This window comes from Neovison vison, chromosome 4 (assembly GCF_020171115.1).
Source record: "Neovison vison isolate M4711 chromosome 4, ASM_NN_V1, whole genome shotgun sequence".
In the NCBI taxonomy this organism is placed as follows: domain Eukaryota; kingdom Metazoa; phylum Chordata; class Mammalia; order Carnivora; family Mustelidae; genus Neogale; species Neogale vison.
Window position 1 is genome coordinate 16,686,033 of NC_058094.1, and position 24,418 is coordinate 16,710,450.

The 24,418-nt window shown below is 44.4% G+C and overlaps 1 protein-coding gene across 1 annotated transcript in view; it reads left to right on the plus strand.

Moving 5' to 3' along the window:
* The window catches only part of ANXA13 (annexin A13), a 58,939-nt gene that overhangs the window by 7,664 nt on the left and 26,857 nt on the right, over positions 1–24,418 (plus strand). The window contains exon 3 of the mRNA XM_044244992.1: positions 21,984–22,059. Within this exon, the coding sequence (XP_044100927.1) occupies positions 21,984–22,059 (76 nt within the window). The remainder of the gene's footprint in view (positions 1–21,983; positions 22,060–24,418) is intronic.

Below are 24,418 nucleotides of genomic sequence, written 5' to 3' on the forward strand. Positions count from 1 at the left end.
TATCACATTGATTTGCAGATGTTGAACCAACCTTGTAGCACAGTAATAAATCCCACTTGGTCGTGGTGAATAATCTTTTTAATGTACTGTTGGATCCTATTGGCTGATATCTTGGTGAGAATTTTGGCATCCATGTTCATCAGGGATATTTATCTGTACTTGTCCTTTTTGGTGGGGTCTTTGTCTGGTTTGGGGATCAAAGTGATGCTGACCTCATAGAATGAGTTTGGAAGTTTTCCTTCCTTTTTTTTTTTTTTTTTTTAGTTTATTTATTTGACAGACAGGGATCACAAGTAGGCAGAGAGGCAGACAGAGAGAGAGGAGGAAGCAGGCTCCCTGCTGAGCAGAGAGCCCTACATGGGGCTCAATCCCAGGACCCTGAGATCATGACCTAAGCCGAAGGCAGAGGCTTTAACCCACTGAGCCACCCCGGTGCCCTGCATTTCTATATTTTGAAACAGCTTCAGAAGAATAGGTATTAATTCTTCTTTAAGTGTTTGATAGAATTGCCCCTGGGAGGCCATCCTGCCCTGTACTCTGAAAGAATTAAGGTCAACAAACCCCTGGCCAGACTTACCAAAAAGAAAAGAGAAAGGAACCAAATTAATAAAATTGTGAATGAAAGAGGAGAGATTACAACCAACACCAAGAAATACAAACAATTATAAGAACATATTATGAGCAACTATATTGACTCATAGGTATTGACAAATTAGGCAATCTGGAAGAAATGGACCCATTCTTACAAACATATAAACTACCAAAACTGAAACAGGAAGAAATAGAAAACCTGAACAGACCCATAATCATCAAGGAAACTGAAGCAGTAATAAAAAAAATCCCCCAACAAACAAGGTGGCAGTATATTAGACACAATCACACAGTCCTGGCTTTGCAGGGTTTCTTGTCTATGGTAGCGAAAAAGCAGTCATTTTAAAGAGGTGGAAAAAATGCTGTCAAGAACAAATACACTAACAGAAGGAAAATCATACAAATCAAAAAAACTGACACAAGAGCTTTAAAGATATAGAAGCCTGGGGCCTCTTGGTGTAGGGGATGGAACCCAGCATATATCTGCTCTGCTCACAACAGAAACAACAAGATTCCCAGTGATGGTGGACATAACTGGAGGTTTCAAGGCAGCCTTTTGAAAGGATGCTGATGATTACTGACATTTCTCAAGTTCTTGCTAGACCATGAGCTGTTCTGGGGACATGGGGTGAAGTTTGAGTCCTTCACCCTACCAAGCACTCCACACTCATGTGTCCTTTAGTCCTCACACAACTCTGTGAGGGAGGTAGTATTATTATCCCCCTTTGAAATATGGGGAAAGTGAAGCAAGGAAAGATTAAATAATTTGTCTAGTGAGGGTTGAAGCACAGATTAGGATTTAGGTAGAAGTTCTTCACATAGTGCCTTGGGCTCACATTATACTAACCAGAAGCTAACTTACCAGGATTTCTAAACTATTGAACTGGATCATTATCTTTTCTATACCCCCATCCCTGAGCTTCCTTCCTCTCCCCCAGCCCCCCAGCTAGATTTAGTGCTCTTCCTTAGTGCTTTTATGCTACTCTACATATAATGCCATCATTCCCCTCCCATGTGATTTTAGAACTATCTGTTCACACATCTCCCCAACACTTGACTGATAACTCACTTGTTCATCTTTGTATCCCCATTACAAAACCCTATTACATTGTCCCCATTATAAAGACACAAAACCTGACACACAGCAACTGCTCGATAAAATTTGATGAATTAATTTCATTTTATAGATAAACCTTACTCAAACCAATGTTTTGTTCGGTTGGAATCCAAATCCCTATGACCTGGTGCACCCCCAAACCAATGTGTGAGTAAGGTCCTTATATTTGTATTTTTAGAAACTCCCCAAGTGATTCTAATGTACCCAAAGTTGAGAGCCATGGATCTAATGTCAGGTGTTCCTCTAGTGCAGGAATGTGCCCAAATGTGGCCCGCAGACCATCATTGGAATAACCTAGGATCTTGTTAGGAAAGCAGATCATCAGGCCCCACTCCAGATCTACAGAATCAGAAATTCAAGGCCTAGGGCCCAGCAGCTGCTGCTGAATAAGCCCCTCCAGTTGATTCTGATGTTTGTTCAAGTGTGAGAATGAATATTGAAGCAAAAGTATCTCACAGGCCTGGTATGGAGCCCAGATTTGCCTAAGAACCACTCTCATCATTGAGCCTGCAGAGCTGTCCGTATCCTCCTAAGGCAGCTTAGCCCTGAATCCTCCTCCAAGGCTCTCACACCAAATGCAACCCAGGAAACTGCCCCATTCTGATGTCCACCTGACCGCAGACTGCATTCTCCCACCACACATCCCGCATGCGTAGAGAAAAGGTAGCTCAACGGTCCCTTCACCAGCAGAGGAAGGAAGCTCCTCTTCATCCTTCCCAGCGGTTCAACATATTCTTTGAAAGAAACTCTTATGAAGGTGCCCGGGTGCTGCAGTTGGTTAAAGGTCTGCCTTCAGCTCAGGTAATGATCCCTGGGTCTTGGGATCAAGCCCTGTGTCAGGCTTTCTGATCAGCAGGGAGTCTGCTTCTCCCTCTCCTTCTGCTCCTACCTGTGCTCATGCTCTCTATTTTTCTCTTTCCATCTTTCTCTTTCTCCCCTCTCTAAGATAAGGAAGGAAGGAATGGAGGGAGGGAGGGAGGGAGGGAGGAAGGAAGGAAGGAAGGAAGGAAGGAAGGAAAAGAAAAGGAAGAAGGAAGAAAGGAAGGAAGAAAAAAGAGAACTCCTATGAGCCAGATACTGTTTGGGGCTCTACAGATAAAAAAAAAAAAGAGAGAGAGAGAAATAAAAGACCACAATCCATGCCCTTTAAATAGCCCACAGTCTAGCAAGGGAGGCGAACAAATAATTACAACAATGTGTGATGGATGCACTAAGAGAAACATGTCCAAAACTTGGACGGAGGAGGGAGTGATGCTGTGTGGGAGGAAGAAATAGAACAGGCTTCCTGACATGGAGAAGGGCATTCTTTACAGTGCTGGAGTTTGCACAGAGATGTACAAGAAGGGTAATGCTACCGGAAGTACAGCTCTCCACTCACCAACGCACTTAATCCATTAAGCATCACCTGCCTGTGCAGCTGCTAGCCCCTCCCTCTCAGCTGGGAGCTTCTGCAGGGTAGACACTGCGGCTCACTCAGGGCTCTGTTTCCAGGGCTTGACACCTAACTGGTGAGCCATACATACTTCGATAGATCACTGGACAGGAAACAGTGACACAGATGTGAAGGGGTGAGACCCAAAGGCCCTTGTTTGCTATGCAAAGTGTATTAGTACCCTAGGGCTAATATGCAAAGTATCACAATCTGAGTGGCTTTTTAAAAAGATTTTATTTATTTATCTGAGAGAGAGAGAGAAGGAGTGAGTGAGCAAGAGAGCATGAGTGGGAGGAGGGGCAGACGGAGAGGGACAAGCAGACTCCCCACTGAGTGGAGAGCCCTACACGGAACACTATCCCAGGACCCCCGATCAAGACCTGAGCTGAAGGCAGACACTTGACCATCTGAGCCACCCAGGCACCCCACAGATTAGGTGGCTTAAAACGATGGAAATACACGGGGCGCCTGGGTGGCTCAGTGGGTTAAAGCCTCTGCCTTCGGCTTAGGTCATGATCCCAGGGCTCTGGGATCAAGTCGGGCTCTCTGCTCAGTGGGGAGTCTGCTTCCTCCTCTCTCTGCCTGCCTCTCTGCCTACTTGTGATCTCTGTCTGTCAAATAAATAAATAAAATCTCTTAAAAAAAAACAAACAATGGAAATACATTCTCTCAAAGTTCTGGAGTCTTAGGATTTGGAATCAAGGTGTTAGCAGGGTGGGTGTTCCTGGGAAGGTACAGGGAAGATTTCTTTCTTGCCTCTTTCAGCCTCTGATGAGCCCCAGGCATTGCATTTCTTGGTGCAGGGCAGAGGAAGCCCAGTCTCTGCCTCCTTCTTCACATGGTTTTCTCCTCTGTGTGTGTCTCTGTTTCTCTTCTTCATAAAAGGACCCCAGCCACTGGATTTAGGACCCATTCTAATCCAGGATGATATCATCCATGATCCTTTACTAATTATGTCAGCAAAAGATTCTGTTTCCGAGTAAGGTCACATTCTGAGGTTCCAAGTAGACAAGAATCTGGGTGATAGTATTCAACCTACCACACCAAGGAATTTATTTATTTATTTATTTATTTATTTATTTATTTATTTATTCATGGCTTTAACCCCACAGTGGCTTCTAAACCTTGTACCTCAGATTCCTTCAGAAGGCTTGTTTAAACAGAGAGCTGGGCCCTACCCCCAGAGTGTCTGATTCAGTAGAAACTCTTTAGTGGGGCCTGAGAATTTGTTTTCTCACAAGTTACCTAGTGATGCTGATGCTGCTGATCCAGGGACCACACTTAAGAGCCAGTGCCTCAGGTAATGGAGAGTCCCTCAGGGATATCAGGCAAGGCAATGACAAGGAAGCTGGTAGAAGAAGTTCTAGAAAGAAACATGATCAAAGACAAGTAAAACGCTTGAGAGGCAGTGGCCCTGGAGTAAGATGATGAACCCCTGCCCCCAGCTAAAACAGTGGCAATGGGATTGGAGAGAAGAGGGCAGATTAAAAGGTCAAATAGATGTAACTAACTGGACAGGTAGGTGAGGGACAAGGAAAATTATAGAGTGATTCCCAGGTACCTGGCTTGTGTGCCCAGGTAGACGGGGTAGATCCTGGGGACAGGGCAAAGTGGTGGTTCACATAATATGAGGATGAGTTTGGTTTGGGGATCTGTTGAGTGTGAAATTCCATGGGACTCCTGGGTACAATGCCTAGCAGGTAGCTGGATCTGAACCTCAAGAGAGAAGTCTGGGCTTGAGGTAATTTGGAGAATATGAACTCATAGTTCTTCTGTTTTATCTTGTTTTCAAGTCGGTATGCGTTTGACTACAAGTAGCAGACTACAGGATTAACAGTGGCTTCAATAACAGAGACATTTAATTACTCGCCCTCAGACGAAGCTGAAAGGAGAAGACTCCATGTTGGTTTAGCTGTTCAGTCACACCATTAAGGCCACGTCTGCTCTTCTGTTCTGCCATCCTCGAGGGGCTGGCCATAACTCCCCTCATGGGTACTAGACAGTGGTCTGGGTTTAAGTTCATGATCTCACACAATAGGATCACAAGTAAGAAGGAAGGGGATAGAGAAAAAGTGCCTTTCTTCTTATGTACCACCCCCATCACTGAGAAAAGTCCTTTTGGAAAGCCCCAAGCAGGCATCCCATTCAATCTTATTGGCCAGAGTTGGTCAAAAGTCCATTCCTAGACGAATCACTGGTCAAGGAGAAGAGGACAGCCATGAACCATGGTTCATCCCTGGGGCTAGGGAAATCATCTTGCCACCTAGCATCTATCTCTCATTCTCACCCTCTTGCTCACTTTCCTTCTTTCCGTAAGTTGGCCTCATTCTCTCCAACTGAAAATGAACTTTTTCTATTGCCCAGTCGTGTGAAAAGCAAAAGCTTTTTTGCGAGAGGGAAGCATGGCCACACAAACAGAGAGGTCCATGGCCTCATGTAGCTCCAGATTAACAACATCAAGGAAAACAGTTTCTTTCACTAAGCATCTATGATGTGTCGGGGAAAAGTTCTGACTGACTTGGGTCATATACCTACTCCTTGGACTGTCACTGTGGCAGGGGTTGGCCTTACCAACCCTTGAGGTTTGAGGCTACTGCTTTATCATTATTGCTTTCTTATAACTATTATTTTTATTAAGATTACTACAGCTGCTGCTGCTGATGGACTAAAATAGAGAATGAAGACTCAAAGGTCAGATAGAAAGGCAGCGAGATAACTCACCCTTCCTATAATGGGGGTTTGAATGGTTGTGGTGGGAATGATGAAGAAGATAAAAATGTTTAAAAGAATTTAAAAAAAACAATTAATAGGCTTGGATCCAATGCATTTTTAAACTCTTACCAGGGGAGAGAATAGCATCCATTGTTTTGATTCTGATGGAGAAAGAAATTTGCTCAAAGCAAATTTAGCTATTTCACCTTGTTTCCTTTTTAGCAAATCAGAACTTGTTCACATACTGTTGGTTATGCCCTGTGCACAGCACCATTCAGTGAGCCCAGCTCAGCCCCCAGCAATTACTCTTTTCAATTCCATTTATCCACTTATCATTGACTCTTGAGGATCCCAGAGTACACTTGCTTCTTTTTTTCCCTGCAAGCAATGAATCCCAAGTTTACACTCTCATTGAATTGGCAGAAAAATAGCCTTTGGCGATAGAAGAAGGAAATGGATAATTCTTTTCTAATGAGAAAAGTGCTTCATTTTTCATAAGTCCTGAAGGCATGGTTCTTTTCACAGCTGAGGAAGGGCTGTCATCTCCCCACGACCACCTTATCCTCCAAGTTCACTTTCATTGAAGCAATATAGCAGTAATTGGATATCTGGAGGTCTAACACTCTTCAGTGGTTTCTGACTCCCAAAACCATCTGTGGACAACATCAAGGCAGTCACTTTCCCCAGGACACAATCGTGTTTCCAGACAATACATGTAATCCCACCTCCAGGAGAAACTTCAAGTTGTCCAGCCGAGCACAGGACTAAAGGGCCCCCAAGAATGAGTCAGCGGAGACTGCTGGTTGAGCCTCCTGCCAGCTGAGGCCATGATGCCTGTAATTGTGAGGCAGACAAAGTAACCGGGGGTGATGATAAGCTTCTTACTTTGGACCAACTTGAACTCAGATTCTTCTTCCTCGTTACCTCGTCCCAGGACTCATCTTTCAGATTTGCCATCTGAGTTTCTTTAAACAAAACTAAGGGAAAAAGACACCATCCTCCGCGTCTAATCCTCCCTTTTATATCACTTAATATAACTCGCTCTCTGTCACTGGGGACCTTGTCTGAGTCCGTACGTGTATGCCGTTTGCACTAGTGCCCAGCCTTCTCAACACCTTTGGAAGAAACATGTTTATACGATTGTTACAACCATTAGGCCAGGGTGGTAGACCCTCATCCTGTTCGATCCTCACAACAATGACATTAGAACCAAATAATTCTATGTTGTGAGGGGCTGTTCTGTGCCTTGTCGGACATTTAGCGGAATCCCTGATCTCTACGACCAGATTCTACTAGCACTCCCCTGTTTATGACAGTGTTTCTAGACATGGCCAAATGTCCCCAAAGAGACAAAATTGCCCCTGGTTGGTTGAGAACCACTTCATGAGACACAGACCTTAGTAGAAGCAAGGCTATAGGGCAGGAGATGCCCCCATACTGTCTTTATCTGACTGAATTTCTGTCAGGAACCATGCATTCCCGTCCCTCTGGCCGAGATAGTCCCTCACACCGATTGCCTTTCTTTTCTTGTCTTTTTTTAAGATTTTATTTATTTATTTAAGAGAGAGAGAGAGGGACAGAGTGAGAGAGCATGAGAGGGGAGGTCAGAGGGAGAAGCAGACGCCCCATGGAGCTGGGAACCTGACGTGGGACTTGATCCCAGGCCTCCAGGATCATGACCTGAGCAGAAGGCAGTTGCTTAACCAACTGAGCCACCCAAGTGCCCCCTGATTGCCCTTTCTCTCTCTTTTTTTTAATTATTTTTTAAATTTATTTGACAGAGATCACAAGTAGGCAGAGAGGCAGGCAGAGAGAGAGGAAGGAAAGCAGGCTTCCTGCCGAGCAGAGAGCCCGACGCGGGGCTCGATCTCAGGACCCTGGGATCGTGACCTGAGCCGAAAGCAGAGGCCCTAACCCACTGAGCCACCCAAGCGCCCCCTGATTGCCCTTTTTTATCACAGGGTAGAGCCAGCTCTTTTTCAAGACCGACCCTTATCCTCCTGTTGGTGACAACAGCAGCTGAGATGCAGCAGCTTCCCCTGAAAGGCTGTTAGCCAATTAGAAACTTCTGATGGCTGGAGTGAGAAGGGCTTCCCTACAGAAACACCCTGTACTGAAGCTGCTGAGCTGCTGGTTTTCCTGCCTAGATGAGCAGAGCTCAACTGGAAAGTCACTAATTGAACAGTCATGAGTCCATTTGCTCATATCCCTTCTGTTTGGGTGTATCCCCCAGAAGGACTGCCCCATTTAGTCTTCCTATAACAGAGCTTAGTGCATAATGGGTCAGTCACATTGTATTTCTGATAATATTGTCAGTATCTTCAGAAATGATGGTATCCACCACCTTAGGGCATTAGATATTGGAGGGTCTTAATGTTAGATCTCCTTAAGGACAGGTCCCAACCTTTGACAGGTAACCATCACACCACCTTAATGTGGAACCCAGAGGACATAGCCTGAAAAATTTGTCTTTCTGGAAAATGACCTAATTATAGCAGTCTTCATTAAAAGGTATTCTCAAAATGCCAACATACAAATAATCCCAAATTTAGAAGGAAGGTCATTTTTTTTAATCTAAAAAATTTCACTCATTTTTTAAGAACACATATCAAGATCTGAATCAAGTGGATGTTTTTCTTCTTTTCAGCCTTTTTTTCCAAATGATGCGACCATTCCCACCCATTTAGAGTAATGGCCAAACATATACTTCATATATGTCACCTTACAATTTCATCTCTGGAAGCATAGATCAACAGCCAAATAGTTCTGTGTACTCAGCACTCTTCAAAGGTTAGCTAGAATTCAGACCTCCTGACACACTGCCTAGCTATCTGGTCGACCTCCTTGATTAACAGACCTCTGGAAAGGCCCAAGTGGGAAGAAGATCTAAGAATAGAGGAATCAGCTTTGCTGTTAGTCGGTGTGACTGTGGAGAATCCTAATGGAACAGTAATTACATGGTGAAATACCAAATAGTCTTATAAGATTGAAACTGTGTTTAAAAATAGACCCAACAAATACAATGTGGTACATATTTTTTCTTTTTTTTTTACCTATCAATTTTTTTATTATGTTCTGTTAGCCACTGCATAGTATATAAGTCCTTATATAGTATATTAGTCCTTAATGCAGTGTTCAGTGATTCATTAGTTAAGTATAACCCACTGCTCAACACAGCAAGTGCCCTCCTCAATACCCATCACCCTGTTACCCCCTCCCCCAACCCTCATCCCCTCTGAAACCCAGATTGTTTCTTGGGGTCCGTGGTTTCTCATGGTTCATCTCCCTCTCTGATTTCTCCCCCTTTGGATTTCCCTCTGTTCCCCCATGGTCCCCCATGCTATTGCTAATGTTCCACATATGAGTGAAACCACACGATAATTGTCTTTCTCTGCTTGGCTTACTTCACTTAACATAATCCTCTCCAGTTGCATCCATATCAATACAAATGGTGGGTATTCATCATTTCTGATGGCTGAGTAATATTCCATTGTGTATATGTACCACATCTTCTTTATCTAATTAGTAGTTTTACTTCTTGCTCTGACAAGCATTTAGGCAGATTTTGATTTAAAACACAAAAATCAAGACTTAAAAACAAACAAACAAACAAATGTGCTGTTCCAAGGAAACCATGCCCTAGAAACTATCAACTTAATGAAACTATATGCCACTACTCACCCAAAAGTCATGTTTAAAGAGGTGAATGGCCACTCCCTTGGGTTTCAAATTGCCCATCAATGTCTACTAAACATGTCTGTGGAAATGTTGCCAGGATATTTCTGGCTTTGAATTTATGAACTTTAGTAGTACAATATGTTGCATTCACACTAACCGTTTCAAAGTACAAACAAGTAACCACTTAGAGGTAAAAGAGCTTTGTCCTCAGGGACAAGTAAGCAAGTAAGTGATCCTGGGCAAAATGACTTAATAACTAGACCTCAGTTTACCTATAAAATGAGGGGACTGAATACATCAATGTTTCCCAAACTTCAGACTTAAGTAAGAACTTCGTGAATGTTGCCAAATACACATGCCACCTATTCTACTAATAGTTCTGTTAACTATTTTCTTTAAACTCACTCATTTTGTTGACACACAAAAAATTTATCCTAAAAAGAAAATTTATATCAATACCATAAGTGGAAAATCATATCAGTTGATATAAGTATAGATAACTAAATGAAAGCAAAAAAGACTATATTAAATTCTAACTAAATACTATTGCCAGCTGAAGGCTCAGGTTCTGCCATCTGTTTTCTGATAAAAAGATCTACTCGCATAAAGTATGGAAGGGGTTGGCAAAATAATTATTTCAGGCTTTGTGGGCCACACAACCTCTGTTACCACTATTCAGCTCTGCCACTGAAGTGTAAAAGCAGCCATTGATTAAATGTGTATGAGTGGGTTGGCTGTGTTCCAATAAAACTTTATTTATAAAAACAGTGGACAGGCCAGAATTTGACCATAGTCTGTAGTTTGCCAATCCCTGGGTTGAAAGAGTGTGAAAGACATACTGTCACCAGGCAAAGAATGATTCAATCAGAAGAACTGAGAGAGAATTTAAAAACAAATTCCCTTTTCAGTTAAAAGTCCAAAGGGTTTTAATATATTCAGTGTTCCATGCCACCCATTTTGAAAACCCTAGGTTGAATTTCTACCCTAAGAATCTATGATAAACCTCTTTCCTGTATCTTCTGCTCCTTGGATAAAGTCTAGGATTTCTTACCTGTGTCAACCCTCAGCACATTTTTAAGTTTTCTTTCTGATTCATTGGGCTGCCAATGAGGAAGTTTCTGATCTTTGTCAGACCAGCACCTGGCTGCACATTGGATTACCTGGTAAGATTTGAAAGTACTTATACCTAGTATATACCTCTATCAGAGATTCTGATTTAATAGGACCAGGATGAAACTCAGACATGGGTTTATTTTAAAACATCTCAGATGATTCTAATGTGCATCTGTGGTCAAAAAGGTATTCATCTATGTTTTGCTCAGAGCATCTCGCTCAGACTCCACAATTTCTTCCATAAGTTTTAATTCTGAGAGCCCCCAAACTATGGTTTGCTCAAACGATTCCAGACCTGAAAATCTTAGGTATTCACTTTCCATTTGTGTTTCCTGTTGAGCCTCCAGGTGGAGTCTGAATGAGCTCTCTGAGGTGTCCTAAGTTTCCTATCCTTTTTTCATTCTCTCTTCTTCATTACCCTAGAAGGCTTGACATCATTATCAGTTCTAGATGTCCAAATGGATAACTTTGCTCTCCCCCTCCTCTGTCCCCATTATTGCCACTGACCCCTGACATTGATACAAAGTGGAATAAGGCCAGGCAGGATGCGAAGGAAAAGGCTTGTGGCATATTCTGTCACATACAAAGGAAGAAGATTCTTCATCCTCTAGAGGGACGAGCAATGCCTCATGGCTGCAGAGACTTCAGACCAGCTTCCATTAATATGTAAAACATTTACCAAGTACCTATAATGTGCCAGGTATTATGCTAAAGGTGCTGGAGATAGGACAGGGAATAGGACATGGTTCTTGGTCCCAAGTGGTTTACAGTCCAAGGAGGGAGATAAACTAGTGAATAAGTATAATAATGTATCTTAAGGAGATCTGATAGAAATCTCTGGAGTGGAGTATAAGTTCAAAGGAGAAACTGGTATGCTAGAACATGTCTCACAACCAGCTCTTGGTGGGGGATGGGGGACAAAAACCCAATTTGTGCCAGAGGCCAATTTCCATAGCATAAATGTGAAATCCCAGCTGATTTCAAGTCACTAACACGAGCTCATTGAATACAGAGTTGGGAAGAGAGGCACACAGTTGGCCCTTGAAAGCCTGTAAAGTCAGCTTCAGCTTGGATGGCAATCATCCTGGTTTACTCAGGACATTTCAGCACTGAAAACCTCACATCCTAGGAAACCCTCCGTCTCGGGCAATCAAACAGCTGGCTGCCTTGGGTCCCACACCCAGCTGGCAGAAAGTCCTCAGTCTTTCCCAAGAGGGTCAGGAATGGTTCCAGAGGGGAGATGCGGCTTCAGCAAATTCCCTTAAGTAGACAGATTCTCCACTGCTGCCAGTGGACTCGATGGTGGGCAACCAGGTGTTTAAGAAATGGAGGAGCAAGGGGCGCCTGGGTGTCTCAGTGGGTTAAAACCTCTGCCTTCAGTTTAGGTCATGATCCCAGGGTCCTGCGATTGAGCCCTGCATCGGGCTCTCTGCTTGGCCGGGAGCCTGCTTCCCGCCAACCCCCCACTTCCCTCTCTGCCTGCTTGTGTGGTAAGGAATCTGTAGGCAGTATCCCCGCTCTTCTTTCCCCCATTGAACACTGATTGACCCTTTCTAATAAGACAAATCGGTCTAGATTCCATGAGGTAGGGAGAAATGAGATTTTACCTATGAAAATGTTAGACAGTTTATCAGGCTGGAAAGCTGTCACCCAGAAGAATAAACATATGGAAAACCTTGGTCATCCTGCTGGCCGCCTGCTTTTCAGCTTTCAGATGGCCTCTGCAGTCCCTTAGCTAGGATCCCTCCACTACTCAGAGGGCAAGATGTTTTAGTAAAGAGGGAACAGGAAGGTTTGGGGTGAGGTGGGGAAGAGGAGGAGGAGGAAGCGCCCTGACAGCCTGTTGGAGAAAGACAAAAAAAGCCAGTTTCTCCCCTGCCTGTTCTGGATCATCATCCTGAAATCTCCCTGCCCAGAACTCTCATATTATCTTTTTATATGGCTTTGCTGAGGTACAGTTGACATATAACATTATGTAAGTATAAGCTGGACAATGTGTTGATGTGATACACTTGCATATTACAAAGTGATAGCCACTATAACCTAGCTCATACCTGCATTAGGCATAAATGCATTTACAGTTTCTCTTTTTTGGTAAGAACATTTAAAATCTACTCTCTTAGCAACTTTCAAGTATGCAATACAGTATTATTAACTATAATCACATTAGATCCCCAGAACTTATTTGTCTTATAACTAGAAGTTTGTATCCTTTGATCAACATCTCCTCTTTCTCCCCACCCCCATTCTAGTCTCTGTTCTATTGTTTGTATTTTTTTTATTTTTTTAAATATTTTATTTATTTATTTGACACAGAGAGGGAGATCACAAGTAGGTAGAGAGGCAGGCAGAGAGAGAGGGGGAAGCAGGCTTCCTGCCGAGCAGAGAGCCCAACTCGGGGCTCGATCCCAGGACCCTGAGACCATGACCCGAGCCAAAGGCAGAGTCCCAGCCCTCTGAGCCACCCAGGTGCCCCAACTTTGTATTTTTTTTAATTCCACCTATATGTGATATCATATATATTATCATACATCAATATCATACAGTACTTCTTTCTCTATCTGATTTATTTCACTTAGCATTATGCCCTCAAGGTCCATCCATGTTCTTACAAATGACAGGATTTCCTCCTCCCCCCCCCTTTTTTTTTTTTTTTTGAGAGGGAGAGAGGTGTGGAGGGGCAGAGGAAGAGAATCCTAAGCAGGCTCCATGCCCAGCGCAGAGCCCAATATGGGGCTCTCACGATCCTGAGATCATAACTTGAGCTGAAATCAGAGGAGTCAGGTGTTTAATTGACTGAGCCACCCAGGCACCCCAATAGTATTTCCTTCTTTCTCATGGCTAAGTAATATTTCAGTTTTGTCTGTAAATGTGTGTGTGTGTATGTGTGTGTGTACCACAGCTTCTATATCCATTCATGTGTTGATGGACACTTACATTGCCCTATATTGCTTATTGTGAATCATGCAGTAGTAAATCACACTGTCTTATTTCATCGTCCCAAGATTCTGCAGGTATTATGTAGGGCAGGTATTAGTCCTAGTTCACAGATGAGAAGCAGAAAACACGATTCCATCAGACTCAAAAGGATACTGACAGCAGAACTGACGACAGCGCCTTTCCCGAACATATACTTTGCCCACGGGAAGAGACTGTCCATTTTGCCTTGCAAATCATGGTAACTGGCCTTCATTTTCATTTCACTTCCTCCTACCTCATGGTCAAGAGCATTTCTTGATCTCACGCTACGCAAGGGAACCTTGACTTGCCCGGTCAGCGGACAACTCACAGGTCTCAGCTGGTGTTTCTGTAAAATACTAACGTTCTAAGAGCTGAACTGAGAATTTCTACCACCAAATTAAAAAATAATAATTTTGAAAGGGACCAAAAAATGTGGTTAGTAAGAAGTCAGTGGTAGAGGTTCTAGATCCAGACTCTGTAGGTTTGAATTCCATCCCTTAGGAATTGTGGGATTTCAGACAGCTTATTAACCTTCCTGTTTCTTGGTTTTCTCAACTTATTTATAAGGTGTTTGTGAGGATTAAGTGAGTACTCTATGTGAATTGTTTTGGCCAGTGCCTGGCACATAGTAAGTACTTTGTATTTTGCTATCATCCTCAGTTTTAAGTGGTCATCCCTTACATTTCCCTTTAACTCTCAAGCCCAGCTTACTACTTATCTATAAGTAAAAAATAGTTTATGATTTAGGACAAAATTATGTAATCAGTTATTTTAAAGGTGCCACACAAAGCAATATGTCAGGGGCTCACTTGACCCCCCCATAGGAAGCAGGTCAAGATGGAAGGAAGTAATAAAAATAACACTGAGCACTCACTGTGGGCCAAGCTTCCTGCCACGCGTGTTTGATGCATATCCCTGTAACAACCCACAAGACAGTGTTATCTTTCAGATGGGAAACAGAGACTTAGAAAGGAGAGAAAGATAGCATCATGCCAGGTTCAAGGGTAAATCTCTTTGGGAGAGTAGATACCTGTGTGGCCACAAAGAAGTCCCTCCCAGACTGGAACTCAGTTTCCCCAAGTCTCTAATGACTTTAAAATCTATACAGAGCAAGATTGGCCCTGATCGCCGACGCTGGCTCGAGGTACCAGGAACTAGCAGTGGTCATGGTCATTGCTTACAAGGGGGAGAATTCAGCCATGTCGGAAGCTCTCCCCAGCACAACCCTTGCCTGCCTTTACCTTCCTCCCTGCTTAAAAAGCCCAGACCACCACCCGGTTTTAATCCTGGTCCTCATTTTTAATCTCCTCAGCCTGCGTCCGATTTCCTGTCGGCTCAGGCAGCAGCCCCATTTCGATCCGTGTACAACGAGCCCTCTGCCCTCTGCTCTCCAGCACTTCCTCAGAGGCCTCCTATCTCAGATCCTGGGTACCAAGCAACAGCTTTCAAATATTTACCGAGCGAATTGCAGCAAGCCGGGCCTTCTGGGGAACTGCACTGGAAAGAGCAAACAATGCAAATACCAGTCCTATGACATTTTGATAATGCTTCAGGGTTGACAAGTGACCTCTACATCCTTACATCACTGAGCACCTCCTACGTGCCAGCGACCAAGTGATCGCCATCTTCTGCATGGCTTCCCGCACACGACTGCGTCCAGACCGCGTGCTGTCCGTGAGCTGGTGCACGACCACTTTAAACCTGAGACAGCAATGGCTCCGAGATACGGGTCAGCTTGCCCAGGAGGTTCCTAACCACCAGCGAGAGTCAGAGCATAACTGAATACAGTAGGCCCAACTCCCGAGTCCATGGGATGTCATTATGTCATGTTTAAATCAATCATGTCTGTTCTGCCGTAGTTCAATGGCAGGTCATAGGTAGGCACACACATACATAGACCCAGAACGCATCATGCTGTGGTCTCTCCCCGCAATGTTCTTCCCCACCTTCTTCCCTCCATAGGTATACATGCATGTACATCTATATGTATGTCTGTATTTTGCCTTCCTAACTTCTATTCATCTTTCAAGAACCAGCATGAATATCAGCTTCTCCCTAAAAATTCCTCTTCCTCCTCCCAGCTATTTGCACCCAAAGCGTGCATCCTGTCATAAATGCTCTGGTCGCTGATCTGCTTCCCTGTGAATTTCCCCGGGGGAAGGAGGGCACTTCATTGGTCAAGTCCCCCTCCCCTGGGGCAGCGCCTGCCTGCCACGAGACAGAGCTTCCCTACTTGTCTGCTGAAGGAAGGGGAGGGAGGGAAAGGGGAGGAGGATGGAACAAAGAAGGAAGAGAAAAAAGAGAAGGAAGCAGGGAGAGAGGAGGAACCTTCTGAAGAGAGGCTAATTTGCCTGCTGCGCATTGCTCTTTAATTAAATTCACAGGTCTCTCCTGAGAAATATATCCTTATTTTCCAGGCTTGAGGCTCTCCAGATAGATCAGGTCACCAGGACTGATGAGTGGGAGTGTCCTTAAATAGGAGTACACTTAAGGCTGGGTCCTGGAACATTCTGGTTACCATATAATACAAAGCAACTGTCTGCCAGTCATAGCCCTCAGCCGGCTTTTTCACACACTGTCCCCAGAGCTCAGTGCAAGCTGGAGGAGGGTTTTCTCAAGACGTTCTCTTGGATCCTGAGAGTTCGGCTTTCCTCGAACTGCACTAGGGTAGAAGCCTTTGGTCAGGTGTCTGTTTCTCCACTTTGACCCTTCTGGTTGGCAAGGCTGTGGGCAGGGGACAGTATCAAAACTTGAGACAAAAGCCAGCCTCCCTCCTGGGCAGTCGGTGTGCTGAAGCTGGCCCATCTCTGAGTCATTTCACAGAGTGTTTTCAGCATTCTTTCTGCCCATGTGACACTGCTTCTAGGCTCACAGTATCTCCGTTTATTTCATATGCCTCCCCCTTCCGTTAAAATGGATCATTCATTTCCTCGTTTAAGATGCAGGAGTGAGGGGGCACCTGGGTGGCTCAGTCGGTTATGTATCTGCCTTCAGCTCAGGTCATGATCTCAGGGTCCTGGGATCGAGCCCCACAATCAGGCTCTCTGCTCAGCAGAGAGTCTGCTTCTCCCTCTGCCCTTCACCCGCCTGGAGCTCTCCCTCTCTCTCTCTCTCTGTCTCTCAAATAGATACAAAAAAATCTTTAAGAAAATAAGATGCAGGAACATGGAGACATAGAGAAGTGCCATGCTGACACACTAGAAGGAAGCAAAAGGAAGACTGAAAGATACCGGCTTCTCCATGCACCAGGCAGTGCCTTTCATTGAATAAATGGTATCTGCTTCCATTGTGAGCCGGACTGCACTGGCTGACTGCACCGGCAAGCACCTCACCAGGGTTGTATCTCAGGGAGCTCCTCACACTCCATGAGGTGCTAATTATCATGCTAGTCAAATGAGGCAGTTAATAAAATGTGGTGTTGGGGTGTCATCCTGGGTCACCTGGTCTGCGCACAGCCTGAATTGTGAGCCGCTTTACTGCCTGGTGTGGAAAAAATGTGTCTAGAACTCCAGATCCAAACTGCGCGTGATCGGTGAAAAACTGACCCTTAGCAAGGGTTTAAAATATTCTGCAAGGTTCGCTGCTGATCTGCCTTCAGTAGATACCGTTTACATTTTTTTTTTTCCGTTTACATTTTTTAAGCACACAGTCTCTGCTAGGCTTTATTTTAGATGCTTTCTATGAAGGACTTCATCTAAATTTTCATAAGATTCCTGTGAGTAGACACTATTATTATCCACATTTTGCCATGAGGAAACCACAGCACAGAGAGGTTCTTGAACTTGCCCAAGGGCATGTTAGTAATGAGCAGCTACACTGGGATTCAAATCCAGTCTGGGGCATTAGAGATATACCTATATCTCACAATATCAAGTTTGGAAGATACCTCCCACATAGATAGATGATAGATAGATCATCTTCCAAACTTGTCTAATCAAAATATGCAGAATTGAAATCCTAATATCACTCTGAGCCCCAAAACCAAGAGCTGACCCGAAGAAGCAGAGAAAACCATAGCAGTTCTGTGGGTCCCTATCTATCTAGCCTTGGAAATGTTATCTTGCGTAAGCCTCGAATCTTAACAAGGGAGACATTGACCCCATTTTACAGGTGAGAAAATGAGGGCTTAGAGGTTAATGACCCAAGTTCACATGGCTGCTAAGGGACAGAACCACATTCAAACTTGGATTCACGTGGCCTCACAGCCCAGACTTCTATAATCATTTTTCTTAGCATTTAACATCGTGTCTTTTTAATGCGTCTCATGAGTGTCAGTGCAAATGCTGGGAAGAAATTGAAAGAAAACAAAAAAGGACTGCTGTCCTGCCTCTGTGTTGCCGAGAAAGCAGGTGGAATATTGTGTATTTGCCTAAATCCTCACGGTGGGGTCTGTCCTCAGGCCGGAGTCCCCTGCACCCCCTTTTGTGTCTGACGTGCATTCCTGCAGACCTGCTTGCAATGGAAGTTCTGCTCAGTGGCCTCAGGTTTCAAAAGGCCCCAAAGGCAGCTGCCTGGCTTGCTAACAATGAACAATGGAGGTGGAATGTCCGCTCCATATACATTCCAGAGAAGGTGGTTCCCCAGCTCATCAGAACAGGCCAAGGACACCCCTTGTATCAACACTGGGCGGCACTGATGAATGTGTCCATTGTGGAGGCTGTCCCAGCCACGCAGAGGGGGAAATTCCTAACACACTGTTTTCTCGCCTCCCTCCCCCTTTTAACTAAGTCCCTCACATGATTCTGACTCCGGAATCATGGCACCAAATAGCCCGCTGTTGTGAGGAACAAGACCGAATTTTCTTTGGATTAGGAAAGATAACCAACATGGTGAAGAGTGGTTCTCAGAAGGAACCTAGGAAAGATTAATTTCCACCTGCCCTGCTGATGGTTGTGCATCTGATGGAGATGCACTGCATTTACACTGCATTTTTTGAAGACAACATACATTTATTATCCTACACTTCTATAGGTTAGAAGTCCAACGGAGGTCTCCTAGAGAGACTAAATGCTGCACTTTCAATCAAGCAAAAAAGGAAAAAGTTGTCTCAATGTTATCTTTATTCCTAAAATGAGGTTCAACATTCTCCCACTGCCCCCCGCCCCCCACAGCACAATTATTTTGGACCAAAAGATACTTCTTTGTTTTTTAGCCTTGGATGAACTAGACTTTCAGAAGGTTTTTTTTTTCTTTCTTTCTTTCTTTCTTTTTTAATAGAAATTTACATTAAATTTTTAAAATTTCAAACAACACTTGGTATTGACTAGGACTGGGTCAAGCTCTGAGGCACAGTTTCCCCTTCTTTCTGCCCCTATAACTCTGTGACGTCTATCATGGAACCACCTTCCTGAAACAGTTAGGGGAGGAAGGATGGGAATGTCCTTTTAGACTTGACAGAGCCAGTCTGGCCCTGGCTCCAAGTCAGCCATCACCTGGCCCAGTGATCTTGAGCAAGTCTCCACATGGCTTCTGCCAGTCCTGGCCTCATCTTTGTGAGAAGGAGGAAAGAATGTGTCTCTCTGGGGGAGCAGCAGCCCTGCCAGCCTGGGACTGAGCAAACGTAACCCCAGCTGAACTCCATCCCCTCTGCCCTCCGCCGGGGCATCACCGGCTTAGCCGTTCGCGGAGCCCTGTGTCTCTGTCTCGATTTCTGTGAAGTCCCACCAACTTCTCAGCACCAAAGAGGCTGAAAGAACAGTTTATGAATCAGCCTGTTACAAAGAGGTGTCTGCTGTTCCGGTTCAATTCTGACTATCAGAACCCTCCAGAAAATACTCCTAACGAACAGCCAAGACACCATGGGCTCTTCTGAGTCTGAGATTGCCAACCCCACACTCCCACACTCAGAGAATTCCATCGACAGGCAGGACAGCCTCTCTGGTGTGTAGCCCGGGCAATCTCATAGGCCCCACACCCAGAGAGGCCTCGCACTCACTCTAAGACTCTGATACCACCATCTTAAAGTTCTAAATCCGTTTCAAACCCAGGTCCTTCGTTTTCATTTTGCACTGAACCCTGCAAATGATGTCACTCACCCTGCCAACAAGACTTCCTCAGTACCAGATAGCTTTCTCACACACAAGTGATTTGGAAAGAGAAATGGGAGATGTTGTCCTTCCGTTGAACAAGATGGTCCTGGTCATACTCGGAGTGTGAGGAACGATGGTGCACAGGACTCAGCACGCGTGTGAGGAGGCAGTCTGAGCTGAGTACAGCCCACGAGGCTTCACACACATTCCCTAACCTGCCTGAACCCAGACTTCCTTCTCTGTAACTCAGAGTCCTAATGGCTACTCTTCTGGGTAAATAATGAAGAAAGGTCTGTGAGTGAAGAAATTGTTGGGCATGTGGCAGGCATTCAACAAATGCGAGTCGCCTTGTCCACACGCTTCAGAAATCGAGACTTCAAGATGGGCCTGACCATGGAGTGATTCCATCGAGCTGAGAGGGGATCAGTGGCCCTAAAAGACCCCTTTGGCTCTAGGATTACAGGATTCTCAATTAACCAAGGCCTCGAAGCCGCCCTCCTCTAGTCCGCGGATATGAGTCAGAATACTTGGTGCAAGGGCAGAAATCCAGCTCATCAACTTTGAGAAAGTGGTAGTTCACTAACAAAACTGGGACGTGTTAGGAAACAGGCATTGCTGTCTGAGGATTTATACAGTGCTATTCAATCTCTCTCTCTCTTTCTCTGTATTTCTGCTTTTTGTCTCTGCCTTGCTTTGCTCTAGATTCATTCTCTCAGCTGGACAAGCCCAGTCAGAAGATGGCTCTCTCTCTCTCTCTCAACATCTCCATATCAACCAAAGACACTCTCTGATCTGGCTTGGGTTATACTCCCACTCCTGAGCCAGTCACAACTGCCAGACAGGGTCTGTGTCCACCCAAGGGCAGCACAAGAGGGCTTAACCCTCATGACTGATGGCCCCAATGAAAACACATAAAATGGGGGACAGGAAAGCCCCCCAAAGGAACAGCAGTGCCACACAAACACAACACGTCTACTGGGCCTTACGTGGTTTCCTATTCCTTCCCCAGAGGTGCCAAAGGAAACGAAAGGCAGGGTCAGGTGTGGGCAGTGCAGACAGTTGCACTTACCCCAGCCTTCATCAAAGGATGGGAGGAAAGGGACATACGTCATCAAAGAGAATTTCTGTGGGGGAAGGCCAAGAACTAAGAAAACACAGGGTCTTTTCAAAGCTGCAAGTTGTGTCACTGCAATTAACCTCACACCTTTACATTTTTAATAGTGACACATTTATTTTTCTTAATTTTTTATTAACATATAATGTATTATTAGCCTCAGGGGTACGGGTCTGTGAATCATCAGGCTTACACACTTCACAGCACTCACCATAGCACATACCCTCCCCAGTGTCCATAACCCAACCACCCTCTCCCTACCCGCCTCCCCCCAGCAACCCTTGGTTTGTTTTGTGAGATTAAGAGTCTCTTATGGTTTGCCTCTCTCCCGATCCCATCTTGTTTCAATTTTTTCTTTCCCTAGCCCCCAAACCCCTCACGTTGCCTCTCAACTTCTTCATATCAGGGAGATCATATGATAATGTGACACATTTATTTTTATGTTGATTTTCATTTGGGCAACCTGTTTTTGCCCAACATTTGGGCAATACTGTTTTTCCATTTTAGTGCTAATAGATTTCCTTTTTAAAATAACTTTCCGTAAAAACCAAGTAGGTCAGCGGAAAGAAAAATAATAACCAAATAATAATAATGGAGACTTTGATAGCTGTGGACAAATTTGTGCCTGTATCATACCAGTGACCAAAGTCTGAGAAACACTAGCTTAGTGTATAAACAGAACATTCTCTCCCCAAAGAACAGTAAAAACCAGTAACTCTGCTCTTGCCGGCCCATAGGTATCTCTGGCAAACTAAATATTGGGTCTTTCACTGGGTGGGTAGCAAAGCTTTAGTCCAGGTCACCAGATGCTTCTGTGATAAGATCTAGAACCCTGGCTTCTGCCTGGCAACACTATTCCCTAGACTTACTTGTGTCTCATGGCAAAAGAGGAGAACTAGCATTCCAGGACACTGACTCACTGTATTATTCTCTGTCTCAGAGGCAGTCACACAAAGGTAGAATTGATGTCAAAACATCTCATCTCGGGCTGATTGTCCTTACAAACAGAGGGACCCATTCTCAGTGGTCATCCAAAGCCAGCTGGCTCCAAGGAGTACCAGTCAACTCTCTGAGGCCAGAGTTTCCCCAGCTGATTTCCACATGCACCATGTGTAAAGTGGCAGCTGGTCCCTCATTTGGATGACTTCATCTTCCAAATAGCTACCAGTGTCATTCAGAGAGAATTCAGGAATGCCTACATTGTCCACTCACCTTTTTCAATTATTTTTTCTCCAGGCCAAAGCAAGGAGTCATCAGGGTTTTGATGTGGATCGGGATGCCAAAAAGCTCAACAAAGCCTGCAAAGGAATGGGTATGAAATATATTTTGCTTTTTAACTTATTTTAGATGTTGATTAAATTTGATCTCATGTCTAACTTTCCCATGATCTTAGAAAGATGACCTTGTGCATTCCAAGCAACCCAAGTTAATTACTTCTAGTGTTTTCTTTGTAAAAGATCTCCAAACTATAACCAGATCCTAATTCTTTTCAAGATTCAACATGATAGTTAAAAATTGGATACTATGACATTGAATTTGACCTTGAGGTCGAAGAAACTTCATGGGAAGTGTAAGCATGCAATCTTAATGTCATCCAAGCCCCTCTGATCTCTTTCATGAAAGGTGGTAGGAAATAGGGACTGATGAAATCTGGATTAGGGATCTGGGAACTGCATCTAGAAGTAGACCAAGTAAACATAAAACTGTGGCCAAGGTCAAGACCAGAAAAGCCATTTACATTGATGCCTAAGGTAAGTGCATGACTAAGAATAAGAGATGAAGAAAGAGATCAAGAAGAAGGTAACCCCAGTGAGAAGGTGAGATGAAGGGGAGAGCATCTTGAAATATGGCCATGCGGAGAGACTTTGAGACCCAAGGAGCAGGTGTGTTTCTAATCCCAGAAACCTGGGTTTTAGTATATTCACAGGATCAGTAAACATCATTTTTAATTCCAGAACATTTCCAGTGGCCCCCCAAAAAACCCATTTCTATTAGCAGTGACTCCCCACCCCCTCCTCCCTTCAGTCCCAGGCAATCTTAGTCCACTTTCTGTCTCATAGATTTGCCTATTCTGGACATTTCATATAAATGGAATCATGCCAAGTGTGACCTTTTGCATCTGGCTTCTTTCACTTGGCATATTGTTTTGCAAAAACAAGTGCTAGATTTTTTACTTAGAAGTAAATCAGTGAAGATTTACTTCCCTAAGAATGAGTATTGTGGTAGAACAAATATGGCCATAAATTCTTTGTGTGACTCCAGAGAAAGAACCGGGATCCATAGCAGAAGTTTTAAAAAGAGATATTTTGCTTCAATATAAGGAACTACATGAATATAAAATATTCTGTCTTGCCTAAGAAATGCTGGAGAAGTTCCAAGGGAGTTGGGGTTGGAGAAGGTCTAGTACAAAAGTGGAAAAGGGATTTCTACATAGTTAGGGTTCTTGAGTAAATCTGAGGGAGAGGGAGCTGGAAATGAAGGATGACAACTAGCTTGCTTGGTTTGGGAGGGGAGGGCACCAGAAGAAAGCTCAGCAGAGGCACCTGGGTGCCTCAGTGGGTTAAAGCCTCTGCCTTCAGCTCAGGTCATGATCTCAGGGTCCTGGGATGGAGCCCCAAGTCAGGCTTTCTGCTCGGCAGGGAGCCTGCTTCCCTTCCTCTCTCTCTGCCTGCCTCTCTGCCTACTTGTGATCTCTGTCTGTCAAAATGAATAAAATTAAATTAAATTTTAAAAAAAGAGAGAGAGAAGAAGAAGAAAGCTCAGCAGAGAGGATCTGCTTCTTGCTCATATCCTGACCTGGCTTATGTTGTATTTGGACAACAGCTGCCGGGAGCCATGTTTGCCTGGAAATGGCAGGATGTTTATAGTTCTGAATCTTGCCGAGTGACTGAGCTAGACTCACAGGTGCTTCCCTGCTGCTTCTCAAGTGAGGTCCTGACACCTGGATGTGGGTTGGAGACAGGAGTGAAGTGGGTGTTGGCATCACTCAGCTGCACTCAATGATACATCTCCACATTCTTCGCCACATAGTGAGTTAAGTTCAAAAAGCACAGATGGAGCACCTGCTGAATGCCAAAATCAGAGTTTTCTTCTCCTTTTTGGATGTGGCTTCAAGGTGGGACTACTGTTGTGCTGATTACTGTTGTAGAGCACCTTCCACGTGCCAAGTGCTAAGCTGGGCACGGCACACAGGTCGCCTTGTGTAACCTTCTCAACAACTCTGTAAAGCTGTCTTCTATTGATCTAACAGATGAGAATGCTGACACTCAAAAGTTAAATATCTTGCCCACGGCCACAGAGTTGGGAAGTGAGGATAGGGTGATTGGAAACTAGGGCCATCTTGGAAAGCTATGATTTGATTGAAGGTCTGCAATTCTAGAATTCCAACCTCTATTAAAAAGTACAAGCCAGGGGCGCCTGGGTGGCTCAGTGGGTTAAAGCCTCTGCCTTCGGCTCAGGTCATGATCCCAGGGTTCTGGGATCGAGCCCCACGTCGGGCTCTCTGCTCGGCGGGGAGCCTGCTTCCTCCTCTCCCTCTCTGCCTGCCTCTCTGCCTACTTGTGATTTCTGTCTGTCGAATGAATGAATAAAATCTTTAAAAAAAAAAAAAAAAGTACAAGCCAGGGGCACCTGGGTGGCTCAGTCAGTTGAGCATCTAACTCTTGGTTTTG